The sequence below is a fragment of the Bubalus kerabau genome, chromosome 5 (assembly GCF_029407905.1).
Source record: "Bubalus kerabau isolate K-KA32 ecotype Philippines breed swamp buffalo chromosome 5, PCC_UOA_SB_1v2, whole genome shotgun sequence".
NCBI lineage: Eukaryota > Metazoa > Chordata > Mammalia > Artiodactyla > Bovidae > Bubalus > Bubalus kerabau.
In genome coordinates, this window is record NC_073628.1 from 43,891,354 (window position 1) to 43,904,944 (window position 13,591).

The 13,591-nt window shown below is 43.2% G+C and overlaps 1 protein-coding gene and 1 pseudogene across 2 annotated transcripts in view; one reads left to right on the forward strand and one right to left on the reverse strand.

Moving 5' to 3' along the window:
• Positions 1-2,035: 2,035 nt before the first annotated feature.
• On the reverse strand, positions 2,036-2,773 carry LOC129654216 (cofilin-2-like; annotated as a pseudogene).
• A 1,848-nt stretch (positions 2,774-4,621) lies between these two features.
• Positions 4,622-13,591, forward strand: part of TMEM135 (transmembrane protein 135) — a 262,307-nt gene continuing 253,337 nt past the window's right edge. The window contains exon 1 of one of the 2 annotated variants that reach the window (XM_055581570.1): positions 4,622-4,982. In XM_055581570.1, coding sequence (XP_055437545.1) covers positions 4,842-4,982 — 141 coding nt within the window. In that variant the 5' untranslated portion in view covers positions 4,622-4,841. The remainder of the gene's footprint in view (positions 4,983-13,591) is intronic. The other variant, XM_055581569.1, reaches the window with a different exon arrangement.

A 13,591-nucleotide genomic window follows, 5' to 3' on the forward strand; every position in this document is an offset into this window, starting at 1 on the left:
CACGTGTCTCTTTCCCTTCTGGTTTCCTCAGTGTGTATGCCCAGCAGTGGGATTGCTGGATCATAAGGCAGTTCTATTTCCAGTTTTTTAAGGAATCTCCACACTGTTCTCCATAGTGGCTGTACTAGTTTGCATTCCCACCAACAGTGTAAGAGGGTTCCCTTTTCTCCACACCCTCTCCAGCATTTATTACTTGTAGACTTTTGGATCGCAGCCATTCTGACTGGTGTGAAATGGTACCTCATTGTGGTTTTGATTTGCATTTCTCTGATAATGAGTGATGTTGAGCATCTTTTCATGTGTTTGTTAGCCATCTGTATGTCTTCTTTGGAGAAATGTCTGTTTAGTTCATTGGCCCATTTTTTGATTGGGTCATTTATTTTTCTGGAGTTGAGCTGTAGGAGTTTCTTGTATATTTTTGAGATTAGTTGTTTGTCAGTTGCTTCATTTGCTATTATCTTCTCCCATTCTGAAGGCTGTCTTTTCACCTTGCTAATAGTTTCCTTTGATGTGCAGAAGCTTTTACTCTTAAATTTTTTTTAAATTAATTTGTTTGTTTCTTTTCGGTTGCACTGTGTCTTCATTGTTTTGTGCAGCCTTTCTCTGGTTGCGGTGTGCGGAGGCTACTCTTGGTTGCCGAGAATGGGCTTCTCATTGCAGTGGCTTCTCTTGCTGTGGAGCACGGGCTTTAGGTGCGTGGGCTTCAGCAGTGGCGGCACACAGGCTCAGTAGTCATGGTGCACAGGCTTAACTGTTCTACAGCATGTGGAATCTTCCTGAACCAGGGATCAAACCCAGGGCCCCTTGCATTGGCATGTGGATTCTTATGCACTGCACCACCAAGGTAATCCATAAGCCTCTCTTATTTTGAACTAGAGATTTAAACAAAACAAAACTAAACAAAACTGTGATTATCCTGTTCCTATCCTATCATTGTGTACTGGCTATGTTAAAGAGGGAGATAACTTGAATGTGAGAGTGTATTTGTTCCTACAGAAGATCCCGGATGTTGAATAAGATGGGGTAAATGCATAGGAATTTAGGTTGTACCCCTTGAGAAGGAGAGGTTATTGTTATCTGAGGAAAAGGATGTTCCCAGATATTTGGGTGGCCAGAGGCGTAGAACTACAGCCGACACTTCTGGTTGCCCCCAGTATCTGTGCTTTTCATTTTGCTCAGTAATGAAACCCCAAATGTTAGCTGGGCATTTGTCCAACCAATAAAAAAGGTTATATTTCCCAGTCTCTCTTGAAGCTAAGTGTGGCCATGAGACAAACTTTGCGCAATGTTTGTAAGGAGAAGTGGTTTGCATAGATCTACTGTGAAGCTTACTTAAGAGGAAGTTATGTCCTCTGTTCCTCTTTGGCTGGTCTTCCTCTCTAGCATGTGGACGTCTTGGCTCAAGGTGAAGTGGCCAACTTACAAGTTAGGATGCAAATCACAGGTAACAGTTTGCAGAACAAACTGTCAGAAGGAGTTTGGGATCCCTGATGGATATAGAGCCACCATCTTAGACTAAGACTGTCTATGCTGGTCTGAGAGAGAGACCAACGTTTATCTTTTCTACCACTGTAACTCTGGACTTTCAATCTGAGTACTTTTATTATCTCAGTTTATACTATCAATATATTATTAGCATAGCTATCTTATCTTGTTTGGCTTTCTTATAACTTAGTTTTCAGGTAACTAGTTGTTTTGTTTAAAATATATGGGAAGGCATTTCTTGAGTTGTGCATAAAAGTAATGGTATTAAACAGTCTAATGGCAATCTTTGATATGTCGCTTAAATGAATGATATTTCCTTCATTTATTGTTTTGAAGGGGCCCACTGGGGAAGTTCAGTTCAGTTTAGTTGTTCAGTCATGTCCGACTTTTTGCAACCCCATGGACTGCAGCACGCCAGGCTTCCCTGTCCATCACCAACTCCAATTTTTCCATTGGGGAAGAGGAAAAAGAAAAACAAAATCTAACACTATTCCAACTGACTGAGCTGTAGAAATGGAAGCTGCTTAACACTCAAGATGGTATTCGACTGTCATTTCATGAGTTTTCCTTCAAGTGAGACAACTATAATGTTTCCCAATTTCTCTCCAAGTGACAAATGCTCCTTAATTTCATCCCTTCCATTTACATGTCACTCATATTTAATATGGGCTTCCCTGGTGGCTCAGAGGTTAAAGCCTCTGCTTACAATGCAGGAGACCTGGGTTCGATCCCTGGGTCAGGAAGATCCCCTGGAGAAGGAAATGGCAACCCACTCCAGTGTTCTTGTCTGGAGAATCCCATGGATGGAGGAGCCTGGTGTGTTACAGTCCATGGGGTCGCAAAGAGCTGGACATGACTGAGTGACTTCACTTCACTTCACATTTAATATATGTAGATTTCTTTTTAATGGCCTCTTTAGAGCTAGCATAAATCATCTTGTTTTTAAAAGGTGCACTCTTAGAAGCCCAGTCTTTTTTGTTGTGTATATGGCATCAATAGATCAATACTAGGTATTCTTAGACTTTTTTGTTGTTTATATGGCATCATACATAGCAAACTGGTAATCCTTCAGAGGTAGCAACTTCACAACAAAATGTGTAGGGGTCCTCCGTGGAATCACTAGTGTCATTTGTTAAGATCAGTTTCGCTTCCTCTATTATAATTATTTGTCTTTCCTCATCATTTAAACAGAACTTTCTTTCATCTTCTTTTGTGTAGAATATTTCTTTATTTTCTTAGCATTAAAACCTTTGGTGACTTCATCATTCACTGTAACTCCAGAAGTCATAGTGCCTGGGGCTGCAATGCCAGCTCGGGCCCCAGCTCTATGGCACTGGGAGGAGATGGAGAAGTAGGTGGAAATCTTTCTTGTTCACAGCCGAATCTACCGAGCTTAGAATAGTGTCTGAAAATAATGTGTGTGTGTGCTCAGCCATGTCTCACTCTTTGTGACCCCATGGAGTGCAGCTTGCTAGCTCCTTTGTCTATGGAATTTTCTAGACAAGTATACTGGATCAGGTTACCATTTCCTACTCCAGGGGATCTTCTTGACCCAGGGATTAAATCCGCGTTTCCTGCTGGCAGATTCTCTGCCACGGAGCCACCTGGGAAGCCTGTCTGAAAATAGTATGTGCTCAGTAAATATTACAGAATGAATAAATGAAGACTAGATTAGAATGGGATTTGTCTAAAGGGCTGTATATAAAAGTAATAGTATTTAACAGTCTAATGACAAGCTCCTGCTTTAAGACACTTTAGAATTTGAAATTTCAGGGAACATGGAAAGTTATGTGTGAGGAAACTGACTCTTACCGAGTTTATAAGTCTCATGGGCCACACAGGTTCCTTGTCATGCCAACTGTTGGCAGCCCTCTAGCCAGGCATCAGTTCTAAGACCATGGCTGCCTCTACTAGGTGTACGATTTGAAGCTGAGTCCCCCTAAAATCGAGTTCCCTTCCCCAGTTTATGATTAATCTCACTATCTAAAACCTAATTTCCTTCCTCACCCTCCTATGACCTCAATCCTGTGCTAAGTGAACAGTAATCAACTAGTCAGATGACTAAAACTGCTGTTGCTGATGCCATTGCTAATATACTAAAACAGCTATTATAGATAACATCATTAATGTACAAACTCAGCCTGTTTCTCCACAACAAGATGAGCTCACAGACCCCCAAGCCATGGGCCACCTGACCTGAGAATCCAAGACATCCTGATTTCCAAAACTACGATAAAAAAAAGTCACAAGATGATTCATCCTAGTCTCTGTTTTCCCCTTTTAAGAAACCCCTAACTCATAGACAAAGTGGGAGCGGATCTGAGGCTTGTCAAGAAGTCGGTCTCTCTCACGCCCTTGCTTAGTGGTGGTGGTTGTTCAGTCGTGTCTGACTCTTTGTGACCCCAAAGGCTACAGCACGCTAGGCTTCCCTGTCCTTCACAATCTCCCTGTACCCTGCAATAAACCCTTCCTTTGCTGCAAACACCTGCTGTGTTTGCTATGGCCTGGCTTTCTGCGCCCGGGGGAAGTGAGTCCTTGCTGGGTTACATACTTGGCGGATGCGTACCTGTGACGGTGCTGTAGATAGGCTGGCTGGCTCAGTGGCACAGGGTTTGGAGACAAAGACCTACTAGCGTCCTTTCCCTTACAAGAAGGGAAAGTGCACAACTAGCAAATTTGTTGAGCCTTCTCAGGCACCGCAGAGCTTAGAAAGCCGAGTCATCGAGGGCGCTGCTGGGTCCCAACCAGCAGACAGCCTCAGCTATTTACTACCTGGCGCTCCAGGGAAGGGGAGCTGGCCGTTCTGAGGAGGATGGTTGTCTGGGCTCGCCTCTGACAACCGTCTTCCTCCACCAGCTCCCAACAAAGACATTTCATCCCTTTCTTCCACTGCTCTCAATTCTACTTGGCTGAGCTTTGAGAGAACCGAGGCTGGAGTACACAGTGACCCAACGCGCCCACTGGGGCGCATCTGTCAGGGCGCGCGCGGCGCGGGCCGTGAGGAGGCGGGCGGCCGGCGCGTCGCCGAGCGGCGCTCTCTCTTCCCCCGTCGGCGGCGCGCGCCACTCTGGGACGCGCTTGGCCGGGGGGCACCGGCGGGGGCGCGCACGCTCCGCCTCTCCCCGCCTCCCCGGGTGCGCGCCCCGCCCCCTCGAGCTGCCATACGCCGAGCGCCCAACATCCGAGGACTTTGGCCCAGAGTAACCCCGCTCGCGTTACCTTTTCCCTCTTTTCCGCGCCTCCCCCGGGGCCGGCCCTGGCTGGTCCGCCGCGGCTGGGCGCGGGCTGCCCTCCCCGCTTCCTCCCTTGCGAGCACCGGCTCAGCCCCTCCCGGCCCACGCGCGCGGCTCCTCGTCATGGCGGCGCTCAGCAAGTCCATCCCTCACAACTGCTACGAGATCGGCCACACTTGGCAGCCGTCCTGCTGGCTCTCCTTCCTGCACATCACCAGGGGCGCCCTGGAGGAGTCCCTGAAGATCTATGCACCCCTGTACTTGGTGAGCGCCGTCAGCCCTCCCCCAGGCCGAGGGCGGTGTGCGCGGTGGGCTCCTGGGAGGCGGGCTCGGGGCACTCGCTGTCTTGTCAGCCTCTCCTTGGGAGCGATCAGGGGTGTTTTTTTTGGGGGGGGGCAGGAGTGGGTGGGCTTGGGGAGGGGGGAGATCGCGAGGGGCTGATACCCTAAATCCAGCTGGGACGGAAGAAGGGGGAAGGGAGTTAGAGGTTGAGCTGTCATCTGAACGTCTGCTGTTGGAGGAGAGGATGTCTTCTCAACTTCAGGATGAAGTTTGGGGGCCACTTCAAACTGTGAATGCACACACTTGCGTTGCTTTTCCTCTCTCCTGCCTTGTGATGGAGAGGTCTTCGTAGGTCAGCTAAGGGATGGGAAATGGCCTGCAATCATTCCTCACCTAATTCCCTCTGTTTTGGCGTTCCCCTCCCCCCACCCCCCCCCCCAGTTGTTTGTTTGTTTTTTTTTTTTTTAGGGCTTATTTGACATCAGGTCCCCATGACCTTAGATCTTGTGTCAATTTGGGAATGACAGGATTGTGGCTTGAAGGTTTTTGCAAAGTGTTTTTGCAAGTTCACAAAGTGGTCTCCAGGTTGAGATTTTGCTTGGTGTTGTAAGGTGGTTCCAGTCTATGAGTCAGAGAAAGTGTCTAGGAGATCTGACTGTATGTCACTTGTAGGTCCTTTATTCCACAGCTTTACAGGTAGGGCAATCTAAATTTAGAGCTTTAAATAGAGACTATTTGAAAATATGTGTATGTATCACTGAGAGTTGTTAGTTTGTTCTTGAATGTTCTAACCAGCATCTCTCTCTCCCCGCCCCACCCCCCCCAGTAATCTCATCCTTTGTATTAAAGATTTCTTTAATCTTTAATTAACCAAGATCACTTTGGTTATTTAAGTTTATTGTCTTACTTTCTTACCGAATACAGTCTATGTCCTAAGAAGGCAGAGGTATATTTTTTGTACGTTTCCTAAAAGTTCTAGTCAGTATTCAGTGGATGGTCAGTTCTTCTCATTGAGTAATAATTTAGATTTATACCCTCATATTCCTGAAGGTGTGTCATGGCCATAGCTGTAGAACTTCTTCAGAAGTCTGATTATTTATTACAGAGATAACCGAGGAGAAGATGGTAACTTTCTCTGAGCTTGCAGAAGCCAGTTTCATTTGTATCATATTCACTGGTGCTTTTAAAACTTTAACGTGTGTTAGGAGTCTGCTGGGGGAGTATGTTAAAATGGGGGTTCTGATTCAGTAGATCTTGGTGGGGCCTGAAATTCTACATTTCTGACAAACTCCCAGATGATATTAATGCTTCTGGACCAAGAGTCACACTTTGAATAGTAAGGATCTGGAGCAGAGGCTGATAATAAACTTATCATTAGAGCGATTAATGTCTTCCTTGATTTTCTTTGGCAAAGATACATGTTTTTCTGCTTTTCTACTTGAATAGTCGCTAGTCTATAGCTCATTTATTTAAAAAAAAAAAAAGGATATCTACAAACATGATTGAGCTTTTGGTATATTCAGAGAATTTTCATTCCCTTATAGGATTATGAAGTTATATGGGGAGAGAGTCTATGGTATGTACTTTCTCTCTCTGAAAATCCATAGCATTTTTATTGTGCCTCATTCATTCAACAATGATTTGTTGAATGCCTGATATTTTTCATATTTACAGCCTAGATAATTTATTGGTTATGTTCCATGATGACTAGTTCAAGGGAGCAACAGAAACATAGGTTCTTCTATGCCAGCAGGTGGGGTAGGGGCAAAAGTGTCAAGAGAAGTTTGTGTTTTATTATTCTCTCTCCAGCTAGGTTAAATACTTCTTGAAAACAAATTCTTGATCTTATTTGATCTTGTATCTGTGTTTGGAATATAGCTGGGTAACTCAAAGTTTGGGTTGCTATTCATAAGTGGTTGTGAAGCAAAATTAGTGGGAACTGACCAGTATTTTAAGTGAAATAGAAAAGAATAGGAAAAAAAAAAAAAAAAAAGAGAGGGCACCACAGGTGGTATGGATAAGTGTTATTTCATTACAATTTTGTTTGTTGTATTTATATAGGTGGCTGGGGCTCTTAGACCATATTGCAGCATTTTGTTCTTTGTCCATGTTGGGCAGTTGTTTAAATGTGTAATCCAGGTGCCACAAGGCGGTGCGGGGGAAGCAATGGGCTTTTAAAGGCTATCAGCCACTTCTGATTTTGAATCTCAACTCACTCACTGTTTGACTTTGTGCAAGTTATTTTGACTCCTGTGAGAATTAAGTGAAGTAATACACTGAAGACTATCACATTTTCTAGTTCATAATAGGTCTTGAATAATTAGGCATTTTTTTTGTTCCCCATGCCCTCGGTGACACTTAAGTTAGATGCAGGTAGCAAGGGCTCCTTGGAAGAAGTAACATTTGACTTGGGCCTTGAAGAGAAGGATCACAGACATTGATTCATGTAGTAGATATTTACAGAATACTTAATGGAGCTGAGGGAGAAAAGTGTGAATTGAGGCAGAAATCCAAATGGTTTTGTAAAAGAAGTAGTAGGTGTATTGATTGACTGAAGCAGAAGTTTTGCATATAGGATGAGTAATGACAAATCTTATTTACTGAACACTCATGTAGCTAGCTTCCCTGATATCTCATTTGGTAAAGAATCTGCCTACAATGTACGAGACTCCGGTTCAATTGCTAGGTCAGGAAGATCCGCAGGAGAAGGGATCAGCTACCCACTCCAGTATTCTTGGGCTTCCCTGGTGGCTCAGTTGGTAAAGAATCCGCCTGCAATGTGGGAGACCTGGGTTCCATCCCTGGGTTGGGAAGATCCCCTGGAGAAGGGAAAGACTACCCACTCCAGTATTCTGGCCTGGAAAATTCCATGGACTGTACAGTCCTTGGGGTCGCAAAGAGTTGGATACAACTAAGCAACTTTCACTTTCACTTTCATGTGCTTAGACCTTTACATATCTTATTTAGTGCTTACACAACTCTCTCTTATGCCCATTTCGTAGGTAGGAAAACTGAAAGTTAGAGACTTTAAGCAGTTTCCAAGATGAAGAGTTAGTAGGGGGAAGAGACAGGCTTTTGTTTCTTTTCTTTGACTCAAAGACTGATGGTCAGGCTGAGGATGTCATGAGGTTTTTTTTTTTTTTTTGAATAAAAAGGGGTTACAAGTACAGAATGGTGTCTTCAGAGGATGAATCTGGTTGAAATGGGTAGACTGGATTGGAAAGGCTGTTTAGGAGTTGATGCAGTGGATTCATTTAAGTGATAGAAAATCCGTTCTCAGGGAATCCCACTTTGTAACTTGTTAGCAGTGTGACCTCAGGAAAATTATCTCACCTCTTTGAGCCTTAGTCTCTTTGGGTATAATTATACCCATCTTTTTTGGGCTGTTGTGAAGATTTAAATGGGATAATAGTATGTAGGAATAGCAGCCATCACATAGGAGGGCCCTAATCAAGGGTTGGTGTTATTAAAATAGTGCATTTGTTATGATCTTTGTCCCCACCTCTGATTAGAATGGTGGTTTGTATTCAGAACTAGCATGGTACTTCAGTAGGTGCTTCGGTAAGTGCCTGAATGAGTGCAAGTATGAATGGATGAACTCATGAATAATTCAGGAGTGAAGAAATAGTATTTGGCAGGCTTAAGGTAGTGGCAGAGAGAATGGAAGGGCAGGTTTAGAGGCATTTCACAGGAGAGGCATTTCATAGGAAGAATGAACAGGACTTAGAGATTGAGAAGGTTGGGGCAGTGTGAAGGCTTGTTTATGCTTCCAGGATTTCAAGTCTGACTGATGCTGTCGCCATCATCACTGATAGAAGAGAAGTTTAAGGGAAGCCGGGTTGGGGGAAAATTTTCATCAGAAGTGTCTTTTAGAGCTTATAGAAATCTGCTTTTCATTTGAGATATTACCACGTGTGTTGTGCTAAACCGATTCCTTTTGTCCCTTTCAGGTTTCCTCGTGGTCTGTACATCTGCTCTCATGTTTCTTTCTCATCGTGGCATCTAGCATCATGTCTTAGTATCATCTTCACTTTCTAATGCTTCAGATCAGATCAGTTGCTCAGTGGTGTCCAACTCTTTGCGACCCCATGAATCGCAGCACGCCAGGCCTCCCTGTCCATCACCAACTCCTGGAGTTCACTCAGACTTACGTCCATCGAGTCAGTGATGCCATGTAGCCATCTCATCCTCTGTCGTCCCCTTCTCCTCCTGCCCCCAATCCCTCCCAGCATCAGAGTCTTTTCCAATGAGTCAACTCTTCACATGAGGTGTCCAAAGTACTGGAGTTTCAGCTTTAGCATCATTCCTTCCAAAGAAATCCCAGGGCTGATCTCCTTCAGAATGGACTAGTTGGATCTCCTTGCAGTCCAAGGGATTCTCAAGAGTCTTCTCCAACACCACAGTTCAAAAACATCAATTCTTTGGCGCTCAGCCTTCTTCACAGTCCAACTCTCACATCCATACATGACCACAGGAAAAACCATAGCCTTGACTAGACGAACCTTTGTTGGCAAAGTAATGTCTCTGCTTTTGAATATGCTATCTAGGTTGGTCATAACTTTCCTTCCAAGGAGTAAGCGTCTTTTAATTTCATGGTTGCAGTCACCATCTGCAGTGACTTTGGAGCCCAGAAAAATCAAGTCTGACACTGTTTCCACTGTTTCCCCATCTATTTCCCATGAAGTGATGGGACCGGATGCCTTGATCTTCGTTTTCTGAATGTTGAGCTTTAAGCCAACTTTTTCACTCTCCACTTTCACTTTCATCAAGAGGCTTTTGAGTTCCTCTTCACTTTCTGCCATAAGGGTGGTGTCATCTGCATATCTGAGGTTATTAAGATTTCTCCCGGCAATCTTGATTCCAGCTTGTGTTTCTTCCAGTCCAGCGTTTCTCATGATGTACTCTGCATATAAGTTAAATAAGCAGGGTGACAATATACAGCCTTGACGAACTCCTTTTCCTGTTTGGAACCAGTCTGTTGTTCCATGTCCGGTTCTAACTGTTGCTTCCTGACCTGCATACAGATTTCTCAAGAGGCAGGTCAGGTGGTCTGGTATTCCCATCTCTTTCAGAATTTTCCACAGTTTGTTGTGATCCACACAGTCAAAGGCTTTGGCATAGTCAATAAAGCAGAAATAGATGTTTTTCTGGAACTCTCTTGCTTTTTCCATGATCCAGCGGATGCTGGCAATTTGATCTCTGGTTCCTCTGCCTTTTCTAAAACCAGCTTGAACATCAGGAAGTTCATGGCTCACATATTGCTGAAGCCTGGCTTGGAGAATTTTAAGCATTACTTTAAATATAGTGATCTATGCCTTTTCACATTGAATCTTTGTGTTTTCTTGATTTGTAAAAAGCATCAATCCTCATCAATCCATTTGATAGAATTTTTTCTTTAAGAACCTACAGCATGGCACCCCACTCCAGTGTTCTTGCCTGAACAATTCCATGGACGGAGGAGCCTGGTGGGCTGCAGTCCGTGGGGTCACTAAGAGTTGGACACGACTGAGCGACTTCCCTTTCACTTTTCACTTTCATGCATTGGAGAAGGAAATGGCAAACCACAAGATTCAATGTGAAAAGGCATAGATCACTATATTTAAAGTAATGCTTAAAATTCTCCAAGCCAGGCTTCAGCAATATGTGAACCATGAACTTCCTGATGTTCAAGCTGGTTTTAGAAAAGGCAGAGGAACCAGAGATCAAATTGCCAGCATCCGCTGGATCATGGAAAAAGCAAGAGAGTTCCAGAAAAACATCTATTTCTGCTTTATTGACTATGCCAAAGCCTTTGACTGTGTGGATCACAACAAACTGTGGAAAATTCTGAAAGAGATGGGAATACCAGACCACCTGACCTGCCTCTTGAGAAATCTGTATGCAGGTCAGGAAGCAACAGTTAGAACTGGACATGGAACAACAGACTGGTTCAGGATCGGGGAGCCTGGTGGGCTGCCGTCTATGGGGTCGCACAGAGTCGGACACGACTGAAGCGACTTAGCAGCAGCAGCAGCACAAATGTTATAATATATGCTAACAATTTATGTATATACCAAAAATGTATTTCGGAAAGCTTTATTTCTTGACTCAGTTATTGTCACACATTCACAATAAGTGGTACCCATTACTACACATGTGAAACAGTTATTAAACCACTAAAATTAATGAAAGCATAGTGTCCTTGGTACTTTGTGGCAAAGTTAAAATACACAGTTACTCATTTAGGAGGATGGACTCTGTGCTGTTCCAATTCTTAGGTGCCTTTCCTAAAAGGAAAACTTGTTAACTTACCCCAGGTGATTCTAAGAGCTTTCTTATGTTTTTCCTGGTGTCTTTCCACAGGACTTCCAGATTAGGGTACTGGCATTTATCATTAGCTGATTTCAGAGAAGAATCTTTCTCAGTTTTGGGAAAGAGTGATTTAAAAATGTGCTTCTTTATTGACCTTTAGATGTTTATACCCTTCTTCAGAGTACGAAAATGGTTACTTAATATTTCCTTCTGTTGAGTCTTAACAGACTTGTTAGATTATAAAGGGTCAGTTCATTACCTTTAGACTGAATAAATACTTAAGCAAGAGTTGGACTTCTAGGAATAAAAAAAGAAAAAAAAAAAAAACAACTTATGGACAGTTTTTAGTTAATTGTGAAAGACTTGAAAGGCAATGCCAAAGAATGCTCAAACTACCCCACAATTGCACTCATCTCATATGCTAGCAAAGTAATGCTCAAAATTCTCCAAGCCAGGCTTGAACAGTTTGTGAACCGTGAACTTCCAGATGTTCAAGCTGGATTTAGAAGAGGCAGAGGAACCAGAGATCAAATTGCCAGCATCCGTTGGATCATAGAAAAAGGAAGAGAATTCCAGAAAAACATCTATTTCTGCTTTATTGACTATGCCAAAACCTTTGACTGTGTGGATCACAACAAACTGGGGAAAATTCTTCAAGATATGGGAACACCAGACCACCTGACCTGCCTCTTTAGAAATCTGTATGCAGGTCAGGAAGCAACAATTAGAACTGGATATGGAACAGCAGACTGGTTCCAAATTGGGAAAGGAGTTCGTCAAGGCTGTATATTGTCACCCTGCTTATTTAACTTATATGTAGAGTACATCATGAGAAATGCTTGACTGGATGTAGCACAAGCTGGAATCAAGATTGCCGGGAGAAATATCAATAACCTCAGATATATAGATGACATCACCCTTATGGCAGAAAGTGAAGAGCTAAAGAACCTCTTGATGAAAGTGAAAAAGGAGAGTGAAAAAGTTGGCTTAAAGCTCAGCATTCAGAAAACTAAGATCATGGCATTGGTCCCATCACTTCATGGGAAATAGATGGGGAAACAGTGGAAGCAGTGGCTGACTTTATTTTTTTTGGTCTCCAAAATCACTGCAGGTGGTGACTGCAGCCATGAAATTATAAGACACTTGCTCCTTGAAAGAAAAGTTAGGACCAACCTAGACAGCATGTTAAAAAGCAGAGATGTTACTTTGTCAACAAAGGTCCATCAGTCAAAGGTATGGTTTTTCCAGCAGTCATGTATAGATGTGAGAGTTGGACTACAAAGAAAGCTGAGCACCGAAGAATTGATGCTTTTGAACTGTGGTGTTGAGAAGACTCTTGAGAGTCCCTTGGACTGCAAGGAGATCCAACCAGTCCATCCTAAAAGAAATCAGTCCTGAATATTCATTTGGAAGGACTGATGTTGAAGCTGAAACTCCACTACTTTGGCCACCTGATGCGAAGAACTGACTCATTTGAAAAGACCCTAATGCTGGGAAAGATTGAAGGCAGGAGAAGGGGATGACAAGTGGATGAGATAGTTGGATGGCATCACTGACTCAATGGACATGAGTTTGAGTGAACTCCAGGGAGTTGGTGATGGACAGGGAGGCCTGGTGTGCTGCAGGCCATGGGGTTGCAAAGAGTTGCACATTCCTGAGTGACTGAACTGAACTGTAAAATTTAAGTGATATGGCCAGAGGGTTTTTTTTTTAATGTTCTCATATAGTTTTATTTTATGGGAAAAACCCAGTAATTCTATATAACTTCCCAAGCTTACCTCCACTTACAAGATGCTGTTCAGATTTCTATATTTCAGTATGGCTTAGGAGGGGGAATTCTGGATTCTGGAATCAAATTGCCTGTGTTAGAATTCTTGCTCACTTCTTACTAGCTGGATAATCTCAGACAAATGACCTGTCTACTCTAAGCCTCAGTTTTTGTGTCTGTACTGTAGGAGAAATGGTAAATTTTAACTCGGGAGGCCGTGGTGAAGATTAAATGAGGCATAATAGGTAAAGTGTTTCTGGCATGTAGTATGCACTGAGTTTTTAAAGGTACTGTTTTAGCAGATTTTCTTGAGAAAATGAGACCAGAAATGAGACTTTTTGAAGCTTTTGATTTTTTTTTTTTTTTTTTTTTACTTAAAAAAGGGAGACAATTTAAAGTCATTAAGCAATATAGACTGCTGGGAATATTTGGATTATTTGACATTTGGAGACCATGGAATTTGTAAATATGTTGGATGAATCCCCCTTTGATTTTCTGCCTGAGGCCTACTTTAGAGGTGAAGGTGAAGGGC